The sequence below is a fragment of the Sus scrofa genome, chromosome 15 (genome assembly GCF_054392235.1).
Source record: "Sus scrofa isolate SSC_HxYL_T2T_F1_AM1 chromosome 15, Sscrofa_HxYL_maternal_Yorkshire_Landrace_v2.0, whole genome shotgun sequence".
Lineage (NCBI taxonomy): Eukaryota > Metazoa > Chordata > Mammalia > Artiodactyla > Suidae > Sus > Sus scrofa.
Window position 1 is genome coordinate 101,761,803 of NC_139397.1, and position 10,700 is coordinate 101,772,502.

At 35.2% G+C, this 10,700-nt stretch overlaps 1 protein-coding gene across 7 annotated transcripts in view; it reads left to right on the forward strand.

Moving 5' to 3' along the window:
• ITPRID2 (ITPR interacting domain containing 2) overlaps positions 1-10,218 on the forward strand; it is a 91,797-nt gene extending 81,579 nt beyond the window's left edge. For all 7 annotated transcript variants that reach the window (XR_014829868.1, XM_085000027.1, XM_085000026.1 and 4 more), the window contains 4 exons: positions 316-381; positions 1,037-1,501; positions 8,147-8,264; positions 9,069-10,218. Coding sequence is in view for 6 of the 7 variants with exons in the window: in XM_085000027.1 (XP_084856153.1) it covers positions 316-381; positions 1,037-1,501; positions 8,147-8,251 (636 nt within the window). In the remaining variant the exon portion in view is untranslated. The remainder of the gene's footprint in view (positions 1-315; positions 382-1,036; positions 1,502-8,146; positions 8,265-9,068) is intronic.
• Positions 10,219-10,700: the final 482 nt, after the last annotated feature.

Below are 10,700 nucleotides of genomic sequence, written 5' to 3' on the forward strand. Positions count from 1 at the left end.
TAAGAATGTGTGTGTGTACACACATACATACATGTATAGCATAGAATATGAGTAATCATCGAAGAATATCTTTTTCTATAAAAGGTTTCGATCCATTATTCTGAGAAATGTGTGTTGGTCAGAACAGAGAAGCAGAACATCTGTGCAACCTCTAGTCACTGTAACACATTTTATGGGATCCTGTGATAGTTGGGGTGACCTTAATGACATAAGACTGCTTCAGAGCAATAATTAGTTCACTTTACTATAAAACACTTGCAATTTGAAAAAATACACATATGCACACATATATATATATTGTTCTTGCTTTTTCAGGGGATGTGTGGCAGTAGAAGTGCTGATAACCTGTCATGCCCGTCTCCGCTGAATGTAATGGAACCAGTAAGCCTCTTTCTTTCCTTTTAAATCACTGGGAAAGGCAATATTTCATAAACATACAGTTTTCCTAATAAAGATGAATTGTTTTTTTAAAATATAGAATTTGATAAGTTAGTTAAATTGATTGAAAGTGAGTCTGGTACTTCTGAAGGTCTAGTGCCATCTTTGGCCACTAGAAAGCAGGTTAATTGCAATAGTGATTTATCATTATGGCCTAAAGAAAAAATGCATCATAAAGAGTAATTTATACTCTGGGAAAAATGTGCTGATTCCAGGTCCTTTAGGTAATTGAATCTGTAGGATGACTACTTTTTGAACAAAGGTTTGACTTTTATTATATTTTAATCAAATTGGTTCATTTGGGGGCAATATGAGTAGCAGTTTTGTTTTGTTTTTACCAGTTACTCTTCTTTATAAATAATTTGGACACCCATGTGGGACCAAGTAAAATTTCACCTTACTATAGTTACACATTTTATGGCTTGATATCACTGTGAATTTAAATTTTCTTTGCTCTTTTTGTGAATGAAATTGAATAGTAACTAAATGAATAAAAATCATTTTACAAGTTAAATGATTTTTGGACAGCTAGGATTTTAATCTTTAACTACCAATCTTAATTTCAAGAGAGAAGAATTAAAGTTTTTCCGATTTCCAGGTCACTGAACTGATGCGAGAACAGTCATATCTGAAGTCTGAATTAGGCCTGGGCCTTGGAGAAATGGGATTTGAAATTCCTCCTGGAGAAAGCTCAGAATCTGTTTTCTCCCAGGCAACTTCGGAGTCATCTTCTGTATGTTCTGGTCCCTCCCATGCAAACAGGAGAACTGCAGTACCCTTTAGTGACTCAGTGGGCAAACCCAAGGCCCATCTGATACCAAGCAAGAAAGTATTCCGAGCATCGGTGGCCCTAACACCAACTGCTCCATCTAGAACAGGCTCTGTGCAGACACCTCCAGAAGTAGAAAGTTCTGAGGAAGTTGGAGCAGTTGAGGAGGCCTTAGAGGCTGTAGGACCTAAATCTGAAGTGGAGAAAGAGCATGGAAAAATCTCATTATTGCCAGCTGCTGAGGAAATACATAAAAATGTGGAGCAGGATGAGTTCCAGCAAGTCATAAGGGAGGTGAGTAAAATCTGCGCTTAATTAATTTGGAAGAGGTTTTATTTGAACATTAATTATTTATAATATAATTCCTTTGATTCACTCTATTCAGTAATTTTCCCATTGATCCAACTGGTGTCTGTTAAGATATGTTTGTAATGCCATTTCTGCAGATTTCATATTCCAGTCTGAAAAAATTGGAATTCTCTATATTTGCTTTGGTGAAAAAAGGTAGGCATAGGGTTCAGAATAGATGAACATGTGATGAAACTCTCTAGACCTCCATTTCCACGTTTGTAAAATGAGGGATTACAATTTAGATCTCTTCCAGGATTAAAGGTGTCGTTTTATTATATCAATTGACATAAAAAAATGGTATAATTTTAAGTATAAAGAATTTGATTTGGTTTAGTGGGAAGAGAAATGTGGAAATTACGTAAGTTACTCAAAGAAAGAGGTATTCCTGTCATGGCTTCTTGTGTTAAGAACCCAATATAGTGTCTGTGAGGATGCAGGTTCGATCCCTGACCTTGCTCAGTGGGTTAAGGATCTAGCGACCCCTAGCCTGGAAACTTCCATATGCTGCAAGTGCGGTTGTAAAAAGAAAAAAATTCTATTACACATAAAGATAGAAATAGAGAATGAAGAGTTTTATCCTTTTGATAGCAGTGTGCAAACCTAAAGCATTTTTCCATTTTGCTCCCTTAAGCGTAACTCTAAGGCAGAACCATAATTATTCATAATTTTTTCCAACTGAGATACTAAAGTCCATGGTGAAAAAGGATCATTTGTTCTTTTCAACAGTTAGAGGAATATCTTGTACATTAAAAAAAAAAAAGAAAAGAAAAGAAACAGTTTATGTGTCTTAATGAGATCCTTAAAGTCTAGTAGGAAGGTAAAAAAGACTAGGAAACAATTGAGAAAATCATACAGAAAATCATTTAGTGTAATGTATTAGAGAACTAAGAATTTAGAAGTGGAAAAGTCAAAATGAGCCAGAGAAATTAGGGTCAGTACCTCTCTCATTTTAATCTCTGTATTTCCAATAAATTCGGTAATGTGAAACTAATGTATTTTTAGAATTTGTGAGTAGCATAAACAAATTTCTAGTGATTATCAGTCAAGAATGGTGGCAACAGACCAAAATTTTCCTTCAAATGGCCCATCCATCTTTTTGGTCCAAAGAGGTGCCATAACTTATACGCACATGACAGTAGCTTGAGAAGTACATTAAAAATAGTTTTGCTATAGTATGATACATGCATTTCTAAAAATCATTGTGCTGTGCAAATTTGTGCAGTAGAAACCTCAGAACTTATGAGGAAAATAGGATTAGGAGTAAAACACTCAAAACTTGTCAGTGACATATTTAAATAAAAGTAGAAACCTAATAAAAACAGGAATACTATTTTATAAATGTTAAGTGGTTAACAAATATATAAATACTGCAATAATGTTACACTTTACCTTGAAAAAGACCTGAGCTTGCTTATGGAATTGTACTTTTGAAGAGTTGTAGCTTGTGAGATATTGTAAAGTGGTAGAGAAAGGTGACATGAAATTTAGCAGAAAGTTTTGTGTTGTTGTCTTTTGCTTTTTAGGGCCACACCTGCGGCATATAGAGGTTCCCAGGCTAGGGTCTGAATCGGAGCCGTAGCTGCTGGTCTATGCCACAGCCACATGGGATCCGAGCCTCATCTGTGACCTATACCACAGTTCACATTAACGCCGGATCTTTAACCCACTGAACGAGGCCAGGGATCAGACCTGCATCCTCATGGATACTAGTCAGGTTCGTAACCTGCTGAGCCACAACAGGAACGCCCTAGCAGAAAGTTGTAATGCCAGATATGGATAGATGTGGTTCATGACACACAGAGAACTGAGAGAGCTGATGGGGGTTTAATGTTTGTACATCCTGAGCACCACGTTCCTAGATTCAGCTGACATTCAGACAAATTCACATTTACAGTACAGGTATCCTAGCAGAAGAGACTGCATGTATGTAATTTCTTCTCATGATATAAATGACCAACTTTAAGTTTTAAAAGGTCTTAATTCTATAAATGTGTATGTCTTATAAGTATTATTTTTGTAGGTTGGTTGTGGCTAGCTAATGGTTAGCAGGCTCTGTATATCCACCTTGCTCTGTTATGTGTGACTGATTATAATCTAGTCTTACTTCACATCAAAGATCAGTTTTTGAGTAAAATTAAGTAATTATTTTTCTAACAGGAAATAAGTTTTATTACCTGAGGAAACAAGTTTTAAGATACCTTTTTTTTTTTTTTGCCCCCTAGACATGTGATGTTTTCATTCCCTTTAGCTTGCTTTGGTTTGAAAATTTTCCTTGGAAATTCAGCTTTATGTATTCATTTGGCACAATTACTCTTAATGCACACTTGAGTCCTAATTTTTATAGTTGTTAGTGGATGGCCTGATATGTGCTGTGAATAATTTCCGAGGAGTAAAGCATTCCTAAACTAGACCATTGATTTTTTTTTTTTTTTTGGCTGATAAAACATATATATATATATATATATATAGAAAGGTTATATAGAGAGAATTCCTTAATCATTTATAAGAACTTCTTGTTAAATGTGGAAGATTTTATAATTTAAAGACATTTAAACTGACATGCAAAGCAAATGTTTGAAGAATTTTTCAGAATTTGTTATTAAACCTATTAATTGGAGACTCCCTAATTCAGGATTTGGCATAGTTTGGAGGAACTCTGGCATAACATTGACCGTTTTAACTAACTACAAAGAAGCAAGCAAAATATATAGTAGATCAAACAAGGCATAAGAGGAATATTGATATCCTTAAGAAAAAAGTATTTTGAAGCACTTTAAAAAGCTTATGTAAATAGATAAATTAGTCTAATACCATCTATAATTTTAAAAAATTGTTAATATCATCTTAGCTCAATTACAGTGGTGTTCTGTTAAACTTTGTTTACAAAATGTTTAAAACTCAGATTAGTCTTGATTCTACTCATTTAAAATAGACATAATCTTTTTACTTAAATATACATCATATTAGAGTTCCTAGTGTGGTGCAGTGGGTTAAGGATTGATCCAGTGTTGCTGCAGCTGTGATGTAGGTTGCAACTGCAGCTTTGATTGAACCCCTGGCCTGGTAGTTTCTATATGCCATGGGTGTGGCCATTAGAAAAAAAGAAAAAAATAACGCACAAAAAACAACCTGGTACTGATTTCTAATTTTTCAAAAAAGCTTATTGTATCAGCTACCAAGAAAATTAAATTAGATTCTGTGTTCCCAGTACATTCTGAGTCCCTAACCCCATTAACAAAGCCTCTATTCAGGAAGGCAAGATTTAAGCTTGAGTTGAAGAGTTTTGCAGGTGAGGATTAAGCATGTTTGGCAGACACTTTCAGGGAAGTTTTCTTATTGCACTCATGAGTGAATGAAAACAATGATGTCTGTCGGCCTTTGTTTCCATTATTTCACCATCTGTGAAGTTTTAAAAAGAATGTTTTCATTATTTGTAGCGTGTTAATACAGTAGAATTCTTTTGAAGGAAAACACTGAAAATTCTTTCAAATATTTAATATGCTTATTCAAGAACTAATCTTTTGGTAGATTAAAGATACCTGTTTCCTATGCAGATTGTAAATGTTGTCATGGGGATGTGTACACGCTGAATTTGTTCAGGTGGTCTGTGATGTATGTAATCAGTGGCCTGAAAATGTTTATAGTTATTTCAAAAAAAGGTGATTACTTAACAGAATGAATGAGTACAGGCTTAGAAGCAAATGGAGCAGAATTAAATGTCAAAGCATAATCATAGATTGCTTTGTGTGGAGAGTTCTTTGTTTATTGATGTCTCCAGGAAGGCTTGGTTCATGCCTTTTAGTATCTTTATTACATTTCATCTGGCAAGCTTTAAACATGTATTTTGGTAAATACACAGCTTTCCTGTTCTTTTATAATTCTGTTAGTGATCACATGATATAGTGGCTGCCACAAAGGAAGCACTCTGTAGATACATATTAAATGGATATGTTGCCCCACACTTCAAATTTGCTTTCAGCCTGTTTATTTGCCAATGAGCATTCCTTCCTTAATCATAAGTAGTCTGTCTTCAGCCAATACCACTTTTTGGTAGTTGTTTTCATAAAGGCAACTCTACATACAGGCAAGTAGTGTGTCTTCAGCCGGTACCACTTTTGGTAGTTGTGCTCATAAAGGCCATCCATCACACCAGTTTTCTAACTTTCTAATTCTTTTCACTTTTCTGTGGCATGGGAGACTTTGGAATTTATTTGTTCCTTCAGTAAATTATCAAAGATATTGTCATTTTCAGTAATAGTCTGTACTTTTCTTTACTTTCTGTTCTTCTTTGCATCTCTCAATCATGCTTTTGCTCAGTCTGTCTCATTCTCTCACTGTCATTGATGCATTCATTTGAACATTGATCGAATGCATACTGTATGTCAGGGTACATTGATAAATGAGATCCAGCCCTGTCCTCTCCCTGAAGTTGCTCACAAAGAACACTTTCCATCTGACCTCATCCTGTTCTGCTTCCTCCATACCTAGTAGGAACTAGCTTGTCAGCTGGGCTTCTGTTTGCTCACTCCTATCCACTGTTCTTGGACAGTTTTCATCCTTACTATCCTCTGAAGTCATCCTTAGTGACCTACCAAGTTAATGTTTGCTATTCTCTGAGAATTTTTAAATTTTTTCCTCTTCTAGCCCATACTGGCCTCTCATTTCTCAAAATGTATTCTGTTCTGTTCTTATGTCATAATAAATTTACTTACTCCTCTTAATATTTTATGAAACAATATTCACTTTGTGCCCATATAGATTATAACATCCTTGACAGAGATTTTTTATGTTTTATTCCAGTTATGTCTGTAAACCACTGCCCACCCCCACCCCCCAATGTTGGCACACATTTTTGGTTTGTAGAGAATATTTTTTGGCTAGTTTTTTTGGTTTCTAAAGAATACTTTTTGGCCAACTTTTTTTGAATGATGAATTTTTTTTGTTTTGTTTTTTGTCTTTTTGCCATTTCTTGGGCCGCTCCTGCGGCATATGGGAGGTTCCCAGGCTAGGGGTCTAATCGGAGCTGTAGCCGCCAGCCTACACCAGAGCCACAGCAACGCGGGATCCGAGCCGCGTCTGCGACCTACGCCACAGCTCACGGCAACGCCGGATCGTGAACCCACTGAGCAAGGGCAGGGATCGAACCCGCAACCTCATTGTTCCTAGTCGGATTCGTTAACCACTGCGCCACGACGGGAACTCCCTGAATGATGAATTTTTTTGAATGATGAAGTATGATGAGATGTCCATTGGACAACAGTAGTGAAAGACTGTGCTACTCGTTGTCTTTTGTAAATACAGATTTACAGAGGATCTGACTCAGCACACTGCATTTGCGCTTGTATATTGTGGCAAAGAGATTGTAGCTTTCATAATATTTGTACCCAATACATATTTGTTTAAAAAAATGAACCTGAAGTACTATGGCTTTCACAAACTTTGGACGATGTTTAAAGTTTGGAAATATTGGTAGAAGGTAATATGAGAAGCTTCTATTTATTTAAATGTATTTCAGTACAGATGGTAGCTAAGGAACATTTGTTTCTCTGAATACTTATGTGTAAATCTGTATTGTGTACCAATTTTGCATGACATTAATACAAAGCCATTTTTGGAAAGACTTCAATTGAGATGTGTTCAGGATGTACTTAGGAACATTTTAGGAAATAGATCAGGCTGACAGGAAGCTGCAAAAATATAGAATTTTAAAAGCTGGTTGAAGTGTCTCAAGTGCTAATTCGGGAAGGCATTATCAGTTTGTTTCAGGAAATACACATTTAAAGCCTTCACAAAAGGCTATTTGGAGGCGATGCTGTGTCATTGGAAAAAGGCGAGGATAGGCATGTGTAGTGTTTGAGCATCTGGAGAAGAAAATCTTGATGGACTTGTCATTGCCTCTAGATCTGTTTGCCTTTTCCAACAATAAAATGACATGTAAATCCTTATCTGAAGCAAAATTTTCAGACAAGTGGCAAACATACCATACAACTAAGTAGATTTTTTTTAGAGTGTATGGTTGTTTAGAGGATGATGTTTTAAAATTAATTGTACTAAATTATCATTTCTTCTTTCCACTTAAATGTGCATGTTAGGTTAGAATAATACATAACTTCTTTGGATACTTTGTTTTCAGTGACTATGAACAACAGGCAATACACTGGTATAGTATTTTCTTAATAATGAGAATACTTACATATCTTGCTAATTACCATACAAAGATAGACATTAATAAAAAGCATAGAAATGAACCTAACCTTTAGTCAGTTCTTCTACGGTATTTTGTGTCGTAGAGCAGATAATCTAATGAAGTTTTAAAATCTAACATTCTTCAATATTCTCAACCTAAAAATCGTGATATTTTGTAATGAAGTTATCTGAGTTACACTAGATGAGCCCTCAGAATGTGGTCTGGGCTTGAGGGTAGATGGATATGGTTCCCCACGGCATCTCAGCAGTTCATGAAGGTTGTAGTTTTTGCTGTTGGTTAGCTTACTGCAGGAATTAAATGGTATTTATTTATGTTTTTCTGAAAATAGAAAAAATGAGTCATATTGTTAAAGTCCTATTTTCCTTTTTTTCCAATTCTAGATTAAAGAGTCTATTGTTGGGGAGATCAGACGGGAAATTGTAAGTGGACTCTTGGCAGCAGTATCTTCAAGTAAAGCATCTAATTCTAGGCAAGATAGTCATTGAGTGGAATTTATAGGTAAATTTTTCTGAATTTCTTTATTTAGCTAAATTAAATCAGTACTTTTTTTTTTTAATGCTTTGGGTTTTTTTAGCACATAGGTCTGTTTCTCTAGCTAAATTTTGATTTATAGGAAGTGTATGTTATCCTTCAGTGTAAAAACCTCTTATAGTCTGTTTTAAATTGTAAGCAAGTCAAATCTCATAATCTCAAACCTCCACAGGATTATCAATATTTTGTCATTTTATTGAAATTTCTTTATACTAAATAAATTCTGGATTTAGGGAATTTGGGACCTTCAAACCTGAATCTTTTTTTTTTTTTTTTTTTTTTTTTGTCTTTTTGCCTGTTCTAGGGCCACTCCCACGGCATATGGAGATTCCCAGGCTAGGGGTTGAATTGGAGCTATAGTCGCTGGCCAACACCAGAGCCACAGCAACGCCAGATCCTTAACCCACTGAGCAAGGGGAGGGATCGAACCCGCAACCTCATGGTTCCTGGTCAGATTTGTTAACCACTGCGCCACGACGGGAACTCCCTGAATCTTATTTTGAAAGCACTGGTTATAATGTTATTTCAGATGTACAATTATGGACCAGGATTTCAAGAATTAGTCATAAATTTTTAGCGTCTTATTTAATTTTTTGCCTTTTAAAGACACATATCCCATAGGTCCATATCTAATCATGTCAGAATATATAAAGGAGGATCATATATATATATATAATACATATATAAACATTTAGAGAATATTCTCATCTTCATTTTAAAGACCTTTCAGTAATAATTTAAAAATGTTTAATGTTTACTTCTCTTTTTTAGGGTTGGCATGGGTCCCATTAGCTGTTTGATGTTGAAGTTACCAGTGGTAGACACTGGTGGAGGTGTCATTTGTGCTTCAGAAGATACTTGCTGCTGAACTGGGCTACTGTATACAGTGTAGAATGTTTATCTCTTCTGTGCATCTCTTTTTAAAAAACATAGAAACTAGGCACTTTGCTGACTTTCTTTTCTAAACTATCAAAACTATAGTCATTTGAAAAGCCTAATATTTATTTGTATGTCAATATTTTCCAATTGATTCCCTATGTAGAATTAATTTTAAAACTTGAAAACTTCCAGACTTAACCAACTTATAAATAACATATTTCTTCAGACTAGCCTCTTAAAACACTGACCTCTATGAGGTATTTACTGTGCAATAACTGATTCATTTTTTGAGAGCTTGAAACAACCAATGATTTTCCCTCCACTGCTGTTAATTAGTGTCACTTCCAAGAAGAAAAATTATTCTGTTGTAAAAATTGCTCTTAATTCTTGAGGAGGTTACTAATAGCAGTAGGATAGAATTATATGTTATACCTACAACTACTTAATGTTCTTACACTGTAAGCATTGTTACTTTACCCAAGACAAATGTAATTTTATTATAGCTCTGTAGGGTTTTTTTTGGAGGGGGGGAACATGCCTTATGTTAAACACTATGTACTTTTCTTCATTGTCCAGACTTCTTTATTATAAGGGGATGTTTCTTCTTTAAAAAGACTAAATAGTAGTATATTGCCAAATAATGGAGCCTGTGACTTGAATGGATAGAAATGAATAAGCTGGTTTTGTTTTTGCAAAATGGAAGTAATTTAGATTTGTTTTTCTCATAATAAATAGTTTTAATTCAGTTTTAACCAGTGAGAACTGTTTGTTTTATGGTGGGGTGGGGGCGGGAGTGTTTTCCTATTTGGTTTTATATCTGTTAAATAAATGTGTAAAGTAATAACCAAATGTTATTAGCATTATTCTTTAGCATTTATAATTTTCAACTATTATATTTCTTTGTGTGAAATTTTAATCAAAAGTGGTTGAGATGTTAACAATATACTTTGAAAGAGTATCTTAATAGATTTTTTAAATGTTCGAATTATCACACAAAGGCCGATTCCTAAAAAAAAATTAATAAAGTATTTATTTTGCCTAATTCATTTTTAGCAGTTTCTTTTTTTAAAGCACAACATGAAGAATGTGGATTTGACAAAATGAGTAACAAATACGGTCCTAAAGAATTGGTGCATATAACCTAAAAGGCTGAAAGGCTGTTCTCCTGAGGAGGCTTCTAGGATGTTTTCAAAAGTGCAGTTAAATCTTGGCCACCCTATGGAAAGAGCTCACACTGATGCCTCTTGGTCTCATCTAGTCCTGTGGTCCTAATGATTTCTATCTGAGACCAAACTTTTTCTTTAAATGTCCTGTTAGGAAGTTCCCATCGTGGCTGAGGGCGAATCTGACTAGCATCCATGAGGATACAGGTTTGATCCCTGGCCTCGCTCAGTGGGTTAAGGATCCAGTGTTGCCGTGAACTGTGGTGTAAGTCACAGAAGCAGCTCAGATCTGGTGTTGCTGTGGCTGTGGTATAGGCCAGTGGCTACAGCTCTTATTCAACCCCTAGCCTGGGTATAGCCC